Genomic DNA, 22,177 nt, shown 5'->3' with positions numbered 1-22,177 from the left:
TCCAAGTGAATATTTTGTATACGGCATCAACTCCCAAAATGGTGTACTATCAAGATCCAATATGTGTTCTGTGTGGGTGTTTTTGTTACAGATCAAACTTTCTGAATCAAGGTGGAAAAGAAATGAAGTCAAATATTTTTAGAAAGCAGACATCAGATTGGTTCGACACCCCATTCATCCTTCATTTTGATTGGACGGTCAACATGGAGGTGTCTTCAGATCTTCAAGCGTGTTTCGCTTAATGTTCGTTTGATACAATCAGTGAATTATACATTCCTTGTGCACAATGGCATCTAGAACCTCTGAAGTGTTTTTGTTTGTTTGTCTGGTTGTTTGTCTGCAGAGATGAACTGTATTGGCGTAAGATATCAGATCTCAATGAGTCGAGCCAAAGATCTAGTCAAACAGCTTCATCACCATGTTAAAATAATGCTTCAGGAAGTAACAATATATGTTCTTAATATATTCACTATGTTATTAAAAAGTATTTGAGAGCTTAGATTTTAAATAATTTCCATGTCAATATTAACATTGATAAACAAACATGATATTAAATTTTAAATGTTATTTATTTTGTTATGGCTGAATTATCTCTTGTAAATAGGACATGCATATACCGTCTCTTTTCACAATTGATATCGAACCTAAGTTCCTTTGTACTGAAATCTTAAAATAAGTCAAAAAGCTAAAACAGTAACATTTTGAAAGAGATTGTAGTTCTTGAATATTCACACTAAATCATTTTAAAAAATAAAACTCAAGCACCAATAGGACAAAAAGTAAAGATTCCAACATTTTGAAATCTATTGCTTTCAGGATTAAAATCACATCCATTCAATGAATGTTTGGTCATTTTTTCACCACTGCCTCTTCTCCAAGCTGCAGGCGAGCAAAAGCAAGCAGACACCAAGCTGACCTTGACCTCTCCATTTGAAGGTCATGCAGATTTATCCGGCTAGGAGCTGGGGATGCTTCTTTTCTGTATGACGGTCATGGCCGATCATATCTTATGACTTTTGGGACTGAAGTCACATTGTTCCAGCAGTCAGAACCAGACGTGGACTGTTTGGGGATTTTGAAATCTATTACCATAACATGATCCAGTAAACAATATGGGAGCGAGGGAGAATGATAAGTAGCTGCTCTTATTTGTTTGCTTTCATATCATTCAACCTACATTCATTGATAATAAAATAAACATTCATAAAATATCTATCATATTAGTGATTTTTCAAATTGGGTTAAAATCATTATTTGTCTCCCTTGATGACTGGACCTGATATGTTATGCATTGGTATCTAGTTCAAATGACTGCTGTTGTTAGGAGTTGACCAAATCTCTTTTAAGATGTTATCTTTCAAGATTAAATCCAGGGGTGCCATCCGGCCCCTTCGGCTGACGAGACACTGCATTGTCGGCAGGGGACACATCAAACTTCTGGACCAGTCCGGCAGGTCTGTCAAAGAAAACAACATTCTTAAAAACCATTGCACATTCATATGAAACAAACAGGTTTCAAATTTTGAGCATTAATACATCTTCCCGAGGCAAGAGTGTTAACTGACTACAAAAGTCCAGTTTCCACCCTTGCCGAAATGGGCTGGTATTATGGAGTTACATTTTGCCTGGATTAACAAGTCTATGCATAGTCCAATCAAAATCGCACAACGAAGTTGAACTCCGGATTGTAAACTGTCATGCAGATTTTGGTCCATTGCCGAATTTGCATGGATTTGCAAGGCATGTGCAATGCCAACTCGTTGTCATCAGATATTTTCCAGATCTTTTGATGTTTTTAATCAAGGTGATCGGGTGATTTGATGCACTTCTCGATGAAGGAATAGTTTTATCACAATTTAGATCTTGATTATCAATCAGATGGCGCCGCCATTTTGTTTGAAACAAATGCAAGTGATACGAGAGGTGGAACCTGACTGGTCTATAGGAGAGGCTTAGAAGGGACATAACTTGTAATAAGAAGAATATTATAAACCTATCACGAATATAGACCATTGTTTTGGTCGGTACTTGTCTCTTCATAATAACCTCTTGGGAGGTTTTACTTTTTCCTAGTAAGACCCCATCCTGGGTATGAGGTTTTACTTTTTCATTGTATGACCCCATCCTAGGTATGAGGTTTTACTTTTACCTTGTATGACCCCATCCTAGGTATGAGGTTTTACTTTTTCCTTGTATGACCCCATCCTTTTTCCCCCCAAGTAAGACCTGATGTGTTGAGTAGCAGATGAAATTTGGACTAAGTGCGTCAAACGTCCAATGTTCTTAAACTGAAGACTAGAATTGAAAACTATTGATCATGGATGACAGGAATCGAACCTGCAACCTCACATATTGTGTTATGTTTTGTAACCCACTGTTTTCCCACTGGTTACAGGTGATGGAAGACTGTTCAATCTTACATGTCATGACTTCAGTTAGTGTTCATGCTACACATGGTCTTTCTTTGGCATGATTTCATTGAATTCCTTGTATACTACGACATACTGTATTGTTTCACTATAAGATATCCCAATGTCTTATTATTTTTTCTGGTATTTCTTACATTAGACGGATAAAACACAACCCTGGAGTCATGTTTTATCCTTAGTTTCTGACCCCAAATCCCCACAGATGTAGCGATACTATCAGTAACATCACACAGGCCGTTGGGACACGATGACCCACAGACAAGTTGTGCATGCATTATGAGTATCTGTCAGATGATAATGAATACCTCTCATCTCCCTGTAATGCCTCCACATCACTAGCCGATGGTTCCTCCAAACTTCCGAAGATCCTTAGTCTTGCCTGAGCATACTCAGCTTCACGCTGTTCCAGAGTTTTCATTGGTTTTGCTGCCTGATTGCTGCAAACAAACAAAGTGAATGGTTTACCAATAGCTTACACCACAGTATGATATGAGTGATTGAGTGAATAAGGTTTTACGCCACTCTTAGCAATATTCCAGCAATATCACAGCGGTGGACATCAGAAATGGGCTTCACTTAATATACCCATGTTGGGAATCAAACCTGGGTCTTTGGCGTGACGAGCAAACCCTTGAACCACTAGGCTACCCGACTGCCCCAGAGTATGATATGACTGAGACAGACTGACATAGAGTCCCCCAAAAAAAGTCATGTTGAGTTAAAACCTTTAAGGCCCTTTTTTTTCATCTTGGTTTACATTTTTTTCCCAAAACAATTCAGTTCAGTAGGAGAGCAAATTACAATGTCCAATTCTGACTGACAAGGCAAAGTAACCAGATGTAAGTTACTGTCAACACTGCATGGTTGTCTATCAATGCAAAAGCGATTCCTTCTGCAAAGTAATGTATTTGGAGGGAAAACTCATCACGTTACTGTGATGCAAGATTCTAGAAATATTTAGAAATATATAGAACTACAAAAATATTCTGATCAGCAGTGATACAAATATAATGAAATTTTTTTTTAATTTCTTTTTCTTTGTCTAATCTCAACATATATGCGCAGAGCTATAGATAAGCTTTTGGTTATTTTACCCATAGGTTTGATTTTGACTGGGTAGCCACAAATTTTAGACGGTACAGTGTACCCTCGTTATTGCACCCTTCAATATAGTGCTTACTCGTGTTATAGCGCACGGTAAAGCATGGCTCCCATAATTTACTAACATTTTCAATAAACTCAAGTTTTCCAATGACACAATGTTTTCCCCAATCTCAGAAAAAATTATCAGCTGTTCACCGCGATCACGGAACATCGGAAATTCCTGTCAACAAATCTGAACAGAAGTATGCAATTTAATCCTATTATTATAATATTTGTTAAAATAAAAAAATAATTCACTGTTTATCTGGACTAATGTTTGCGATATATTTTAATTATATTCAAAATTTCATTCAATAATTATAATAATGTTAACAATAATTTTGGCGAAATCGTATGCGAAGTGATCGGTAGATCGCACAACTCACTGTTATTAACAGCAACCACGGTTACCGCTATTGACGCCTTGAAACGAACTTAAGTTGCAAGAGAATGGATACACATATCATAAATGCTGTACCATGACTCACTAAAAGTTACATTTGAGGCAGTTTGACTATTAAATGTCAACATAACGTTTTAGCAATCGAACTACATGTAGTGCGGGAAGTCCCTAAGGTGACTGGTCAAAATTGTTCCTATACGTCAAAATATATCCTGCATACAATTTCTACCAAAGTGCTACGCTGACATGCCTCAATATAACTGGAATACTGTTAAAAGCGGTTTTAAACAAAACTCACTCACTCACCTACTCAGCACGCTCAGACACAGTATACTGACTCCAAACCGACTAGTCCTTATTTCACCCCCTTAACGCCCAGTGCCAGACAGGATATCAACAAGTACCATCTTTTAACATATTTTTGGTTTGACACAGCCAGGAATCGAAACACCGACCCTCCGCTCACCAGACAGACGTTCCATCCACAAGATCACGTAGACAGCCCATAGGGAACTGTGTACAAAGAGGGTAATGTATCCCAAGGTAACATGTCTTCATGCCTCACCTATTGTCAAGCCTCTTAACAATACGTAACAACATGCTTGATGACATAATCAAGGTAGACGTTTCAAAGCCGACTGAAACATCAAAGTGTTCACCACTTGCTGCTGACTATATGTTATGAATTAAGCTATACAAGGTAAGATATTCAATAGGTAATGAAAACATACATCAAAACTTACTTTTTTGCTGATGCACATTTTAATCAAACTGCATCTGATGCTAATTTTGCATCAGAACAATCGCATGCAATGGTGATGTATCAGCTGCTGTTTGTAAACTTCCTGTCTGTAATGTCACGTGACTGATCATGCCGTGAATCTATTTTTAACTTGACTGTCATGGAGGGGTTTGAAAACAGGTGACAGTAACAAGATGGAGCTGGATTGACTTCTCTTGTTTGGCTTAATTCAAGTGTATTGTGATTGTTCTTAGACAAGTAATCAAACATACCTTTTACGGAAACACAGTAGGCGAGGATAAAAAGAAGAAAACTGATTTAGGCTTAAAAACAATAATTGTCTTGTTTCTCAGACACTGCCCACATCATCATAAAGTCCACTGCACATTTCATTTTTCTTTCCATATTCCAAAAAATCTAAAAAATCTGACTATCTCATTAAAGGGGCACTGATCTAACGCAATTCCCCGGACTTGTTGCTGCCTTTGTTATTGTTTTTTTCCCCGTGAGTACCCGGATGATACGCAACGCAACTGAGCGTGACCAGAGACTGGGCTACCGTCTGCAAGGACAGCTAAATGAACTTGGAGGCTGGAGGCAATATTTGTTTTACGCATTTTTGCATAAACACTGATTGGTTAACTGTGATCTATAAAGATTTCGACTAAGGGCGCATGTTAATTAATTTCTTCGGCCTAAACAAAGAGACAAAAAGAACGGCGGAGCTCATCGGATGTCCTCATTTGGAAATACCCCAGATGGTTATAGTTTAACACTAAAAAAGTATCCATGCAGTGAAAGAATTTTCGGGTTTTGGATTGCGTCGATAATACAATTACTACTCCCTTGTTGTCATCCACGTTTTCTCGTCTAACCCTACACTTGTGTATTTGTCGTCATTCCCTTGATGCTCAGTTAATGAATTTATTACAGGTACAATTAGTGGTAGCACCACTTAGATTACCTGACAAAGGTTCCCATTTGGCATTTATTGTGTCTGGGGTAATTATTCAATCTAAATCCAGGTTGGAAGTGAGGTGAAATGTGTGTTATGTAATATGCACGTGGCAGCCAAGCAAGAGATGAATGGTCAGTTCATTTACTTTTTTTGTATATCAACGGATCGTTCCTGGTCATCAAAGGATTAACAGAAAATACGTTGATTGATTAATCACTGTTATCTTGCACAGTGGATATGTCAAAAGTGAGTGTTTACATGTCTAGGTTTACCAAAACAAAGGGAATACACTCATATCATGGCGTGAAGTGCCGATGTTAAAACAACATACTTTGTTCAAAGGGATAACTGATAATACGTTGATTGATTGATCATTGTTATCTGTCACTCAATGGAACCGTGGACGTTATGAAAATAGTTGTCACGTGGGCTTTCTCAGCCGACCCTTGAAGACTTGACACCTATGTGAAACACCTGAAACAATCTAAGTGATCAGTTGAGAAACGAACACGGTTATAATATCCCGAAACGATATATATTTTTTTAAATATTTGATTGTTACAGAGACACGTGACATCGAATAAGTTTCTTTGTACAGCTGCAGACGAGTGGGATATTGTTCCTTTGTGTGGATATTCACGGATACATTCCTCGAACAAGGAAGCTGCCTAAAATTTATACACATAAATTTGGTGGGTTGTAATTATGGTATTTGCATTTTGTTTTCCTTCATTTGAACCGATTCGTTCTTGTTTCTCTATGTCTTGGTTGGGAAATTCTTCAATGCGCGATAGACGTTGTTTTCTCCGGTCTTTTCCTTTGTAAGCGTGTATATATTACCGTCAATTTGTAAAATTTGATTCTCTCAGGCAATTTATAAAATGTGTAAATATTTCAGCCATTTTGACTAAAAAATCTGACCAGATTGATTAAGACGAACAAAAGGGCCTACAAACATCACAACAGATTATTATGTAGGATTAGAAGCCAAACAACATAGACATGTACTTTTCAACGAAATATTTTTCAGTCACTTTGTAAAATATTTAGATGTTTAATAAATATGTTACACATTTTGACAGTAAAAAAATATACACACTATAAAAAAGCAATGCTTAGGTGAAATATTTACTTCGTGTTGCAAGTAAAAATAGTGTAAACGAAAATCGCAAAATTACCAAGCAAGTGACTTATCAAAACTTCGTCACCATTACCGATGCTACCCCCAAAGATACCTACATTTCCTTATTATCTCGAAAACTATTTCATTTTGTTGATCAATGTGACCATACGCCCTTATTACTACCGGTATCCATAAACGTGACTAATGCGCTTACGAAAGGCGCAGCAGAGGTCACGAACTAGTCTAGATTTCTGCTATACATCCGGGTACTCACTGGGAAAAAAACAATAACAAAGGCAACAACCAGTCCCGGGGAATTGCGTTAGATCAGTGCCCCTTTAAAATCAGACCTAGTCCTCGCTACCGCTAAACAAAGGTCTGAAGACATCACATCAGGGGTCACATCAGAACGACCTTTCATCCGACCAATCAGTGTGTCGCTTACCAGATTATGAAAGTGACAGTCGGAATGTGATTTCTAATCCTGCAACTTTAACACATGGGGTATTCCGAACGATAGTTATGGGTTTAACGACTGAATCCTTACAATCTAGACCATCTATTAGCGATTCCAGACTGTTTTTAGTTCAGGTTTCAAATTTGTAATTGAGTATTTGTCAAAATATTTCTCGAAGTGTAGTCACCAATTTGAAATTTGTGCCGCAAAGCACGAGAAAGCAGCTGCCTTCTGATTGGTCATTCCACTGGTCGGTCAAAGTTCGCGCAAGGTCGGTCTGACATGACCCATAATGGGATGTCCTTAGATCTTTGTTTAGCGGTAGCGAGAACTAAGATCTGATTTTAATGAGATTGAAAATCTGAATACTTAAAAACAATGCAATCCAATACAGCACATAGTTACTTCCCTTTACAAGACACTGCTGTACTGTGCATCTCGCGTTATGGTCATGGTGGCAATAGGAGTTTGTATGCTTGTTTATGTAGGGAGGCCCTTTCCAAAGGTTGATGGTACACAACTGTTTATTTGGTTACATACTAGTTTGAACAAGCACCCCCCCAAAAAAAAACATCACCCGCCTGCGCTATATCTTCAAAAGTCTTTGCCTGAGAACCAATTCTCTTTCATTTCAAGCCTTACCTGTTAGCTGCATTCACAGTTTTGGGAGACACTGTGTCCCTTTTCAGTATCCGGACTTGAGGCTGGTACTCAGTCCTAGCGGTTTCTTCCCTCATCCCAGCTGCCAAAACTGAGGCACTGAATTAAAGAAATGTAGGGAAACATTGTCAATATTTTTACTCAAAGTATGCTGTAACACTGATAATAAGCACCCAGGGTTTTTCACGATTTCTGGCGCTAGAAAGAACATACTGGGGTAACAATTCTTTTTTATCCAAAACATGCCTAATTTGGATCAGACAAGTGGATATCCAACAATGTATTCAGCTGACAATTTCTTATCAGATATTAATCAGAAAAGCAGAGATGCCCTTCTCAACTAACATGGGCATTCCCCTATTTCTGTGATTGGTTCATTATCAGACGTCCTTGCAAGAACAAAACACCACTGATTTATCTAGGATTTCAATCTTAGTGATCTTGGCAGACAAATTGGAAAAAATCTTTAATTTGTTCAATATTTGGGATTTTTATTTTATTTTCTTGAAAAATCAAAGGGCTAAATATTTTACTGATGAATTTTAACATTGCATTCAATGCAATAATGTTAAACTAAGCATCAAAGTCTCTTCCTCTTAAACAGTCATGTTATTATATAACCCGAAACACATGTGTCAAAACATGTAGTGTCAACCTGGGCAAGTGACTTAGTTCAAATGTGCCTCTCTTCACCCAGCAGGGAATGGGTACCCAATATGTGAGGAGGATGTAAAAACCATCAAGCGCCCCAAGGCAGCGTGGGTTGTATACTCCCCAGGGAGCTGAGAATGATAACTGGAATGCAAACGGATCCACAGGTCGGAGAACAAATAAAACAACATTTGAGCAGATACTAGTACCTGGATACCTGCTGTATATAAAGGTATAATATAATCATAATAATTTGGGGATCAGCCCATAACCATGATAAAAATAGTTTTGTTTACAGCAAGGAACTTCAGCCACTACTCGATAGCCTGAATCTAACAAAATTTCAGCTTATAACAGTATATGCATATAGTCCATACATTAACGCTAAAACCTAAACATGCAAAATAAAATGATGTCAAGAGATAATCTTGGTCTCAATTTTTTTCACATTACATTATTCTAGGGTTGATTGATCCAGAAAACCAATGACCAAATAAACTATCTCTACTGTTCTACATTTGTATCGGTTCACGGTGCCACCACATAAAATGAAATGATACTTTGATAAGAATGTATTTTGACACATACACTATTACCGTATTTGAGTGCATATTAAACAGGAATAAATAAATCCTGTGTACATTGATCAATTGGAAGAGGTGCTAATTGGGATTGTTCACTAGCCAATACATCAGCAAATATCACGGTGGGCACTTATTACGTCGAATACTGTACTTTGAACACAATGAAGAAAGCAAGGCCAGCTTCCAATGGTGACAGTTTACTGACAGTAAAAGCTAAGTAGTATTAACAGTGTGGTAAGCTATGTCACTCTTTAAAACAAAAAAATTCCTTTCTATAAATTTATCCAATCAAATTCTTGTTTGTTAGTTGCAGCTTTTTGACAGATACCTGTAAATCTGTATGTTTACATGGCCTGTTTTAATTCAGATAATCCAGTACACTTACCGTATAAATATAGATGATTAACAAATCTGTATTCAAAAGAAACTATTATCAACTTACTATATCCATTGACGGTTTCAGAAGTTTTCAGTAAAATCAGACAAGCAACAAAACATCACAAACTCATAACAAATATGCTTGTGTGAAGAAACTGATAACTTACGTGGCTGTTTTGGGAGCTTTAACTTTCATTTCATTCAAACGCTTGTCCAAAATCTGAAACATGACACAAAAGTTTCAATGAAAGTGTTTGTCAACAGAATTTTGTTAATTCACACGCTCTGTCTTCACATTATACACAATGGACATCATACTTGACATTGTTATAAGGACAACAGCAAAAACTGACGGCGGGTATGTTGTCATTGTTGGTCTGGTAGCTTCATGAAGCCATACAGGCTAATAGCGACAGAGTCGAAACTTGATCCCTACAATAGTTTAAATCTTCCGTTGTCTCCAAAAACATATTGTGGTTCTAACAACCTCCAAACAAACATTAAGTACTACTGACAAAAAGGTTCTACTAATCTTCTTGTCCGATTTGCATGAACATTAGAACAAGGCAACGGTTCAAAATGAGGGGGTGTTGGGGGATTTGTTGACAATAGCTGAATAAGTCTAACTGAAAGTCAACCTCAGTCCTTTATAAAATCCTCCCAAACCGTTTTTAAGAACAGAATATCAAACCTGTGTGTCTAGAAGTATTACACATAAACACAAATGTTATAATTAAGAGGAACTTACGCCCTGATCTTCTTGATCTTCCCAACTGTCAAGCACTTCTCCGTCTTCCGCCATTGCGGCTTCCTCAGCCGATTTCTGGATGTTGTAAATGAATTCCTCAGCAAAATATCTTGTATGTCATGTATGTTAAAATTAAGATCACCAGGGTACTTATTTTAAAGTCAAGTAGAACACATTCACTTTATATCTTTTTATATGACACACTTATAAGTTGAATGTTTACTGTCGTAAAAGAGAGTGCGTCGTAAGGAAATGAGGCCCTGGTAGGGTTTTTAAATACACGCTCTGTTTTTCATCTTACTTTTAAAAAATGCAACTTAACGTTTCTGGCGTTATATACTCACATTGTAGACAAGGGAAATTGTGAATGAGGAAAATAATCCAATCACATCAATTTTGGAAAATACACAACAAAATCAAATTCCACTCTTCGATCCACATTTTATACAATCCATATTTTCCAAAATGTCGACGGACGCAAAACAAGCCAAGATGGACATTGACATATCTTCTCATGACAAGGGAGTCCTCAATTGTATATTTAACCCAGGATTGCCTTATGGGGATTGTGTAGAAGAGGACAAACCCGAACCAGCTTTATATATAATTGGTTTGTACTGTCACTGTTTGAAAAGTTTGCTTTTTACTATAAACATTAGCTCACCTTGACATTTTGATATGGGGTTGCGTCGTGCGACTCTACATTAACAATATATATAGTAGTTAACACAACACAAACGTTTTTAGCAAACTGATAATATATGTTTTATGTCGAAAAATAAAAAACAATGTTTGGGGGAAGCTTTTGTTTCAAATTTTCTGGAAATATTGTCTGCATCCACGGGATTTTATGTAGAAAGTTTCATCTTTGAGTGAGGGTCTTGTTTTGGGGTAAATGTTTAGCTTATTGAATGTTTTAATGTGAAAGATAAACAAAAAACTGCTTAGCATAAATTAAAACTTTAATGTATCGTTAATTGTGGTAACATTTCATACAAGTTATCTATAACTAGATCTAAAGACACAACAAAACCAGACAGTGTTCGATCTGTGCAAAACACAGACTGCACTAATGAAACAAAAGCAGAACCAACTGTCCCTATGTTTCCCTACATATGCTGGCCGATGATCTGCATTCGCATAGAGATGATTTCCCATTTTAGATTCAGCTTAATAGATCATGCATGATGTATATCTGATGATATACTGTTTTCAAGACAAAACTTAAAAGATTGAATGATTATTGCATTCATTATTGATCTCCCTACTGCTTTCACTATTATAAATAAGACCAACTAGAGGAGAACTCATCAATTGAAAATAAACGTTAAGATTAACGTGTGATTTATTCTACCCATGGCCCATTATGCCAAAGGCACATGGCTGTCATGTGATCAAGTTTTTCGTAATTGAGTGAGTATAGTTTTACGCAGATATCAAAAATATTCCAGCAATATCATGGCGGGGACACCATAAATAGGCTTCACATATTGTACCAATGTGGGAATCAAACCTGGGTATTCTGTGTGACAAGCAAACTAACCACTAGGCTACCCCACCACCCCTTTTCATAATTGAAAATACAGAGCTAATTTTGGGAAGTGTCCTCAATTTATTTGTTTGATTTTCATAGCAATTTACTTACACTGTTTTAAATGTTCAGGCTGTTTATTCTTGATTTCTGTATCAATTATTTTGAGAAACAATTTTTATGATATGGTTCAAAAGTTATCAAAGCTGAATTTAAAATAATTCAGTACTGAGTTGCATCCAAAAAACATGTCACAAACCTATAATCATTGGATCAAGTCCCAGGCTTGCTCTTATTATTAGAGGGGCGGTCGGGTAGCCTAGTGGTTAAAGCGTTTGCATGTCATGCCGAAGACCCAGGTTCGATTCCCGACATGGGTACAATGTGTGAAGCCCATGTCCCCCGCAGTGATATTGCTGGAATATTGCTAAAAGCGGCATAAAACCATACTGGCGCTTAATATGATTTTAGGTTTCTCACAAGCATACAATTGCTCATGGTTTTCGCCAAAGTGGTTAATTTCTAACACCTGCATCACTTCGGCTTTCCTCCCACATCAAGCTGACACACCGTGATATACTGTTCAATGCAATGTAATTTATAAAGCACGTGTGGTGCTTCTGTGGCAAGTGAATTTGTTCGAAATATGCCTTTGTTCACCCAGCATTGAATATGCCTCTGTTCACTCAGAAGTGAAGGGGTACCCGGTAGGATGCGATAGTAATGTGACTGTTAACCTTCAATCCACCAACAGTCAGCTTGGGTTGTATACTCCCCAGGGAGCTGAGAATGAAGGCGAGTGCAAACTGATCCATTGACCGGGGTATAAATGATGCAGGATCTTAATGGCCTTATTATTAAACCAAACTCGCTAATTTTTTACAGAGGAGAGTGAAGAAGTGAAGCAGGCGAAGGCTTTAGAGCTGGAAGCAGTCAAGGCAGCTGAGTCGGGCGACCTTGAAACTGCCCTTGACCTCCTGAATGAAGCTGTGACCAGGGTCCCTGACTGGGCGTCCTCATATAACAACAGGGCTCAAGTTCTACGCCTACAGGGAGATGTCAAAGGTATTTGTTCAAGGCTATGATCATTTGTAAGGGAGAATTAAACAGCAGTGTCTTGTTGCATGCCTTTGATGTAATGTGTTGATGGGACTAAGGAATGGTTCGTTTATTATCATAATTATTGCCTCATAAATCTCTCATTCCCTGTATTCAGGAGATAGGCTTACTGTGCTTACAATGTAGGACTTGATGGAATGTAGATTGATGTCATTAAATTAAATTTGGAAGTGAACACACAGCATGAGGTTTAAAATGTCACCATGACAAAATGTAACACAAATGCTTTGTTTTTTGAAAAGATAATGAGTGACTTGTCATGGTTTGAGTCCAGTGTTTTTTATATGTTTTGATTCATTTTAAGGAATTACAAATAATCAGCTTAAAACCAAGTATGTTGCTTCATGTATTCAAGCATTGATTTTTACATCAATAAACTGAACTGAGAGGCATTGAAAGTGTGCTCCACAGCTACACTTGTAAGCAAACAGTAAATAGTGACCCTTCAAGAAAATGAAGCGATGGTGGGGTAGCCTCGTGGTTAATATGTTTGCTTGTCACACCGAAGGGCCAGGTTTGATTCCCCAGATGGGTACAAAGTGTGAAGCCCTTTTCTGGTGTCCCTGCCGTGATATTGCAGGAATATTGCTAAAAGTGTCCTAAAACCCATCTCACTGACTCACTTCAGGAAATGAAATGACCATTGCAAGGTTTAGTTTTAAACCATCACCTTTATTATGATGTCATGACGTCCCTTGTGGCACGATAGATGTATCTCAGTCAAGATAGAGAAGCTACAGATTACACTCTCTGTTGTCTCTAAACTTTGGAATACCCTCTCTAAGTTTGTTTCTAGTGTGTTTCCTGCCTAAAATGTATGGCCATCCATACTTTGATTATTGTAGGAATCACATATCTGCATTCTTTGACCTGCATTTGTTAATATTATTATTTGAAAGTGCGTTCTGACGGTGAAATATTAGCTGCTAGTGATATCTGTCTTGTCAAATTCACTGTTTCAGTCAGAGGTAGTTGTAGTGATTTGAAACCTCTGATTAACCAATCAGATTCAAGTATATTTCAAATTCATGGTAGAATTCTTGAGGTTTTTTATGGGTTGAAAAAATAAAATATAAATAAAATAAAAGATAAATATGTGATAATATGTCAGACTTTGAGATGTCTCATGATTCGTTAATCACTATTTCAGATTCATACATAAATTTTAGAAAATTGATTTGCCAGTGTAGAATGACAGTCCTAATTTTAAGTCTTTCAAAGATTTTTACTTGTAATGGTATTATTATATTTCAGGAGCATTGGATGACTTGAATAAAGCTGTAGAGCTGAGTCGCGGTGAGGGCAAGGTGGCATGTCAAGCTTATACCCAGATGGGACTTATCCACAGACTAGAAGGTGGGTGATCAGGATCTTTCCTCACAAACAGAAGGTATTATCCATTGCTGATAGAAAGTTTCTTACTGGGCACCAAATATTATGGTTATTATGGTTTGGGGCTTGCACAAAGTGTTGGCAATACAGAATTATTTGTACATGTTCAGTGAAGGAGTTAAAGATTGTTTCAATTTGGCATGCATCTCAAGGCAGCAAGACTCTCTTATTCTATAAACTGCATATATCTTATAATGTTTGTGAAAAATATTTATCAAATATTAAGCATTGTGAGTATAGAAGGCCAATAACCAAATTTAGATGCGGACAAAATACAAATTGTTCGTAGGGGTGTCGCTAATATTCAGGATGATGCCAGTCTTATGTAAACACAGTCATGTAATTAAGGATGAACTTCATGTTATGTACAGTTGTCCTCTTTATGCAAGTCAGCGGGAAATGTTTATCCCAAAGAGAGTTAATCATCATTATTTTTGTTGAGAAAGACTGTCAATTATCCAACAATGATATAATGAAAAACTTTGCAAAATTTCTGATGTATGTGTTCTCATCAAAGAGAAGTATCAATTAGGTAACTCTTTGATAAATATGATGTAAATGTATTTTGTACAATGGGTCAGTTGGCCTTTATATAAATAAATAAATCTGTCTGTCTGTCTGTCTGTCTGAAACAAACAGAATTCTCTTCTGAAGTCATCGGCATAACACATACTATGTCTGACTTTACTTTGCAATTTTTGGTTGGTTCATTATTCATGCCGAAGCATCACAGCTTAGAATAGGGTGTTAAGACACAAGTCGAAATTCAGTAGTTTGTAGCAAATGCTAGTACAAACTCCCAATTCTCCAGAATTGACGAATATGAAAAACATAATCAAATCAAATTGGTCGAATCTACACACACACCCAAAAGAAATGCAAAACATAAAACTATATAGAGAAGTATGTACGTTAAGAAGATTATATACATTATTTCCAATGTGTACCAATTAATGACAAAACTAACAATCAGTCAAGTGTTACCAGAGTGTCTTTATTCTTATTACAATATGCTGCATGTGATTTCCAAACTTTACACGCTAATCCGGCAAATGGTGCACCACGAGTCATGGATCTATGACGTCACATGTGATGAGTTCATGAGTGTCGGTTCACACAGAATACCAGTATGTTCATTTGTGCATCAAACCAATCTAATATCTCTTGAATATGAGTCATTTTTCATATATTAACCAACATGTATGATATTCACGTTCATTCGCATTTATTTCACCTAAACTCTATTTTGTTCTGTTTCGTTGATAGGAAACATTGATGTAATAGCCTGTTATGTTGCCAGACATTGCCCTTGTTATGAACACAAAATGCCATTTAGAAGGTGGTACCACTTTTTGAATGGCATTGGGTGTTCATAGCTTACGCTGGCGATTTGGTGCCTCACTCTGGCAGAGAGGCGGTCGGGTAGCCTTGTGGTTAAAGCGTTTGCTCGTCACGCCGAAGACCCGGGTTCAATTCCCGACATGAGTACAATGTGTGAAGCCCATTTCTGGTGTCCCCCGCCGTGATATTGCTGGAATATTGCTAAAAACGGCGTAAAACCATACTCATTCACTCACTCTGGCAGTGTGGGTTCAAATCCGGAATGAGAATCTGTACTTTACTCAGTAAGTGTTACCCAACATTTGTTACATTGCCCTTGTTGTTTTCCTGTCATGTGATTTCATTAGACTTGGAGGCTGACATATTAGAGCAATTACTTCAGTGGTATTTATGTTGTTCATGGCAACAGATAGTTATTCAAAACTTGACAAGCTGACACTAATTGCTTGTAATTTGCACATATATTGGTACTTGTCAGTGTGATTCTTGCAGAGGCACCAGGTGTTCACAGTGGTGTTTATTCTATGCCTTATTAACATCTGTTGTATGACAGTTGTTGACACACGCTGACCAACCATTTAATATATGCTACACATCTCCCCGAGGAGATAAAAGTTCAGTTTCCACCTTTGCACCTAGGCTGGTATTATGGAGTTACATTTTTGCTGGAATAAAGAATCTGTGCATAGTCCAATCAAAATCATGCAACAAAATTGAAATCCGTTTCGTAAACTGTCACACAGATTTTGGTCGAATGCAGTATTTGCAAAGCATGTTCACTGCCAGCTCGTTGTCAACAGATATTTTTTAAAGCTTTTCATGTTTTTAATCAAAGTGCTCACATGATCTGATGCACATCACGATGTAAGATCTGTTTTATCACAATAAAGATCTTTGACTCGATCAGAACGTCTTGAACGGGCGCCGCCATTTTGTTTGAAGCAAATGCTATTGATATGAGAGGTGGAATCTGATTGGTCCATAGGAGAGGCTTAGAAGGGACATGACTCGTAATAGTCACTGGTGGCGCTACTATCGAGCCCAGGAATTCCAACCTAGTTCAGCAAGGATGGAAACTGGAAGTTAACTCCCTTGCCTCGGGAAGATGTATGCTACAATGCGATGTGAGTCTTGAAAGTCTGTGTAGAGATACAGACAATTTGTTTCAATAAATTAAAATAACAGTAAATTCAGAATTCTAGTATCTAGTAAGTCTGTGTAGAGAGAAATACAGGCAAACCGAAACATGTAGCAAATTTGATTCAATTAATTAAAGTTACAGTATATTCAGAAGTATAGTAAACACTTTCATAAAAAAGTATTTTACATTAATTTTCCATTGTGAATGATAGTTTTAGTAATGAATCAAATCTGTAGTTAATGGATAAAAGTAAGCAGGGGTCAATTTAACTGTTGGCCCGGGCCAGTTAAGTTACAAAGGGCTTGCTAAAACATAAAGTAGATGGCCCGTCTGGCTGGTCAATATGTATGTTTAATCTTTTAAATTGTATCATCTGGATAGAATGATAACCGGCTGACATTTTGTCATGTTGTACACCATAAATTCTTTGTTTGCTCATAATTTGGCATGAAATGAGGACAAGATTTTATATCAGAGTGCAGGAAAATACGTTTTAGGGATGAGGAGTTCTAAAATTTTCAAACCTCAGGTTCGGCCATTTCGCAGATTCCACCATTTAGTTGTAGTCCATTTGGAGATTGGCCAGTAACTTTTAAAAGGAGAAAGCCCTGCTGGCTACATTCAAATTTGTTGTGAAATCTACCCCTGTGAACGGAAGTAATATTGCAAGTCTTCTAACAATACGTCAATCTCATTAAAATCAGATCTAAGTTCTCGCTGTTGCTGAACAAAGATCTGAGGACATCCCATTACAGGTCACGTGAGAACAACCTTTTGCGAACTTTGACCTACCTCTGAAATAACTATCAAGAAGTTGACATCAGCTAATTAGAAAGCAGCTTTCTCGAGCTTTACAGAACTTGCATTTCAGACTACGCTTGAAAAATATGTTGACACAGTCCTCGATTAAAATTTTGAAAACTGAACAAATGAACATTTCGAAATGTCTAATCTATGGTTGAGATTGTATGGCAGTGCTTCCCACGTACTGTGCAACGCCTATTCCGTCCAAATGTTTATCCCACGGAAGTGAGAGACAGACGGTGATTTTGACGGAATCAGTCGTACGGACCGTAACTGTCGTTCAGAATACCCTGTGTAGACATTTTGGAGGTTTGCATGATTAGAAAACTCATTCCAACTGTCACTTTCATGATCTGATAAGCGGCACTTTGATTGGTCGGATGAAAGGTCGTTCTGACATGACCCTTAATGGGATGTCCTCAGATCTTATTTTAGCGATCTGATCTTAAGATTTGATTTTAATGAGATTGACAATACTTTGGCTGCACATGTAAGAGACACGCAGGTAATATTGGGAATGATTGGTTGCACATTCCTATATACAAGGGATCTATGCACGGTTGTTGGGAGAAAGGTATAACATCAAGTCGGTAGCTTGCGGTATTTACACATTTGTATTATGCAAGAAGATCAAGTGTGTGAGTGAGTGAGTTGGGTTTAACACCGCTTTGAACTGTCACGGCGTGTCAGCTTGATGTAGGATATAAGGCCAAAGTGATGCAGGTCTCTGATGTGTACCTCTTTGATGAAACCCACGAGAATGGGTATGGTGCTGACAAACCCAGAAACATAATCAGGGCAAATCTCCTACAGGTTATGCCGATCGAGACAAACAAACCACTCAGCGTGCCCAGCCCCTCAGCAGAGAAGCAACTTTCATTCCCCGTATCCAATCAGGATGAACAATGTGAGGATGAGAATGCTGACTCCTCACAGAATTTAGTTTCTCCCCAGGACTCTCAGGGACACTCATCAGCGACTAAAAAGTTAGTTTCAGTTTCCCTCCACTTCCTCCAGAAGACAGAAAGAGTTTGGAACGCATGCACACTTCTTATTCTGGTGTGAATCAACACTTAGATTGACGTCGACCCGAGGGTCGTTATCAAGATTTTTTCCTCGGGATCAACATCAACTCGGGGATCGACCTCGATACCTTTCTTCCAGGGGTCGACATCAAGACCAACACTGATACGCTTTCCAATTGATCGATAAAAACTTGAATAAACAGGGTCAACATCGCCCTTGTTCAGTACTCCTATCAGTTCGGAAAGGTTATGACAGTCTACATCGCACCGGCCATTGTCATCGACGTTCTCTCGCTGTGGTATTCAAGATTTGTTACAGGTCATATCTACCGCCATAGTGTACATGGCTTGCATTACTACATCACACTTTACCCACATGATATTTCCAAGAGAGTACTTTCGTCCCTCTTTTTTTTCGTTTTTAGATTTTCATAATGTATAGGCCACATATTTGTTCATAGCTACAGTGCAAAATAAGACTGAAAAAGATCAAAAATGGTAAAGTCGGCAGCATCAAACCCAATGCACTCACTCACTCACTGACTTACTGATTACAGGTGATGACACCCAGGCAGTGGAGGACTTCAAGAAAGCTGCCCGGCTCGGCAGTGAGTTCGCCAAGCACCAGGTGGTGGCACTCAACCCCTATGCCGCACTGTGCAACCAGATGCTAAGTGAGGTCATGCAGAAAGTCCGTCGAGGAGAACAGTAGATCCACCCAGATTGTTTTTAACTCAAATAACAGGTTGATTTAATCTCTTTCTGACCCATGAAGATCCGGGGTAGAATATGTCATCAGCAACCCATGCTTGCCATCAAAGGCGACTATGCTTGTCACATGAGGCGACTAACAGGATCAGGTGGTCAGGCTCGCTGGCATGGTTGAATCATGTCATCGTATCCCAATTTGCTTAGATCAATGCTCATGATGTGAATCACTGGATTGTCTGACTATTTACAGACCACTGTGATATTGCTGGAATATTGCTGAGTGCAGCATTAAACAACAAAGAAACTGAAGATAGAAGTATGCATCAGATTTATAGTTTTGTTTCTACTTAGGCAGTGAGGTAACGCTGACCCAGACCATGCTTTTAAAATACTGTCACACTGAATGACAATAGGAATGGATACATGGGTGGACGTATTATGTATCTTATCATCCGGTTTAAATTTGTAATACGCCGATACAACTGTGTATCATGACATGCCAAATATATGTATGTTAATTAATGGAAAAAACAAATGGGTTTTTTGCCTGAAGGATACTTCTAACAGTGGAAAAGAATGACATTAGCTCACTGTTCCCCTGAAGCATTCTGCTCCATGTTAAGGGAAAATTTGTGCTATGAGTTAAAACTGCCCATTCTTTGCAACATGCCTATATATTTTTATGTCATTGGATCCAGTAGGGCCAAGTGCCACACTCCAGTGCAGTGGTGACTAGGCATAACACCACTGCCACAGGCTAATTTGCATATCACATGACCAGACTTTTCTTTTGTTTGTAAACAAACACACTTTTTCTGAAATCAGAACAGAACGGCCTAATGCAAGTATTTTGTGCCACTTTACATATTCTTTTGCTTAATTCTATAGATATGCTTCACTGTGACAGTGAGATGCATGGCAATATATATATTTATTCATCAAAGTGCCTGTATCGCTTGCTTCAGCATGTGAAGCTGTACAACCAATGTAAACAAATGGAAATGGAAATAGTTTCTCACGTTTGGGGATATTTTTCCAATGAAATTTATCAATTCTATGACATATGTTTATCAAGATAGACTTGTCAAAAATGAAACAGATGAAAAACATATGCAATATCTTAAATGGACTTTGTACGATTTGATACACTTGGCTGTGGCAGAGGTACTTTGCCGGCCGCATAGAAGTCTGGGTAGAGTGGTAAGTGCCTTGGCACTATTTTCTTTATTAGCCAAGCTTACAAATATTAACTGTTTCCATGACGGGTCAGACTGACATTGTCAGGCAAGACCATATATATTTTTATGTTGTGTATGTGTGTGATGCTAACGCACTGGGGGTTGTTTTGAATTTTTTGTTTGGGTTTGAAAAGGGTGTTGGTTTTTAGCGACAGTTGTTTTGCTGAAGTGTCTTTCAATAGAATATGTTGTTGGGTTATCACTTATGTGTGAATTATGAAATATATCTTTATGTGCTTACTTTACAGATTGTCCTGGGGGTATTGCTAGTTCATTCCAGAGTGCATGATGTTTTAAATAGATACAGAGTATTGTGGTGTTATTTGTGACAAGTATTAATATATTATGTTACATATATGCTGTAAAAGGCGACTTCGCTTGTCGTAAGAGGCGACTAATGGAATCGAGTGGTCAGGCTCGCTGACTTTGTTGATGCATGTCATTGTATCCCAATTGCGTGGATCCATGCTCATGATGTCAATCACTGGATTGTCTGGTCCAGACTTGATTTTTTGCTGACTGCCATCATATAGCTGGAATATTGCTGAGTGCTGCATTAAACAACAAACATATTTTTGCATGTTAATTCATGTTTTTTAGAGGAAAACTTTGTATACTACTCAACTTGTGATGGAGATATTACCGGTACTATTATTCCAGGATATTCCAAACTAATACTGACTGTACGTCTAATTAGTGTATCACAGTACCCCCAGTAAAGTTGACTATTATACATGCCTTAGACTAACAATTAGTCCCAGAAATTAATGTTATCTTTAAATTATATATATCTACAAAATAATAAATCAAATCCCAATGGTACCCAGAACAATGCTTAATTTTATTCTAGACTGGATTTATTTTTTCTATTTGTGGGTCTGAAGACAGTCTATGCAGTCCTCAAAGGATGAATTTTATTTATTAGTAATTTTTCAACCTTTTGTTTTTAATTTGTTCAGGTAATAAACTTCAAACAATTACCAAATTAATATTTTTATAGGGTAAATGAATTGGTCTGGTATTGTTGTGACCTGTTCAGCTGACATCTTTATAATATTTATAAGGACGAATTTTGTAAAATTCAGGAGCAGCAATGTACTCAGTATCGTATTCTTGGTATTTTCAGATATCGATATATTATCCCTTTTTTAAGTCATCATGTTCATATATTCCAGATATGTCATCAATATCATGTTAGCAAAAACCCAGATCTTAGTTCTCGCTACTGCTAAACAAGCAAGAACTAAGATCTGATATGAATGAGATTGTTTTTCATGCAAATATGAATCTGAATAGTTCATATCAGTGTGGATAAGAATGTTTCAGTTTGTGTATAATGCTTACTGTGGAAGAAACGTTCAGTCTTTTCAATATGATTGTTTGTTGATAATATCAATAAGCCTTGACAAATATAGTATCAGATGTTGTCATATACAACTAAATGTGTTGTTTGTCAGTGCCTTGCATTTACCAAAGATCTGAGTATATATTTTGTGAACCCTTTCATGGGCAGCTATGTATAACCAAGGTTGATCTGAATAAATTGTTACATATTTGACAGTGTGTTTTCTCCATAAGTTTATCGACCCATGAAGATCC

The 22,177-nt window shown here is 37.5% G+C and overlaps 2 protein-coding genes across 2 annotated transcripts; one reads left to right on the top strand and one right to left on the bottom strand.

Annotated features, from left to right (window-relative positions):
* Window positions 1–208: 208 nt before the first annotated feature.
* LOC139470735 (SUZ RNA-binding domain-containing-like) lies at window positions 209–10,397 on the bottom strand. Its single transcript, XM_071253009.1, has 5 exons — window positions 10,277–10,397; window positions 9,696–9,748; window positions 7,898–8,014; window positions 2,735–2,866; window positions 209–1,456 (listed from the first exon to the last, which is right to left on the bottom strand). Exons 1-5 carry the CDS (start codon window positions 10,328–10,330, stop codon window positions 1,351–1,353), a joined length of 462 nt encoding a protein of 153 aa, XP_071109110.1. The 5' UTR covers window positions 10,331–10,397; the 3' UTR covers window positions 209–1,350.
* Window positions 10,398–10,741: 344 nt separating this feature from the next.
* Window positions 10,742–22,117, top strand: LOC139470918 (tetratricopeptide repeat protein 36-like). Its single transcript, XM_071253244.1, has 4 exons — window positions 10,742–10,886; window positions 12,693–12,872; window positions 14,181–14,282; window positions 19,187–22,117. Exons 1-4 carry the CDS (start codon window positions 10,742–10,744, stop codon window positions 19,339–19,341), a joined length of 582 nt encoding a protein of 193 aa, XP_071109345.1. The 3' UTR covers window positions 19,342–22,117.
* The last annotated feature ends 60 nt before the right edge of the window (window positions 22,118–22,177 follow it).

The sequence above is a fragment of the Haliotis cracherodii genome, unplaced genomic scaffold, assembly GCF_022045235.1.
Source record: "Haliotis cracherodii isolate W230 unplaced genomic scaffold, xgHalCrac1.p SCAF_21, whole genome shotgun sequence".
Taxonomy (NCBI): Eukaryota; Metazoa; Mollusca; class Gastropoda; order Lepetellida; family Haliotidae; genus Haliotis; species Haliotis cracherodii.
This window is presented reverse-complemented; position numbering and strand designations above follow the sequence as displayed.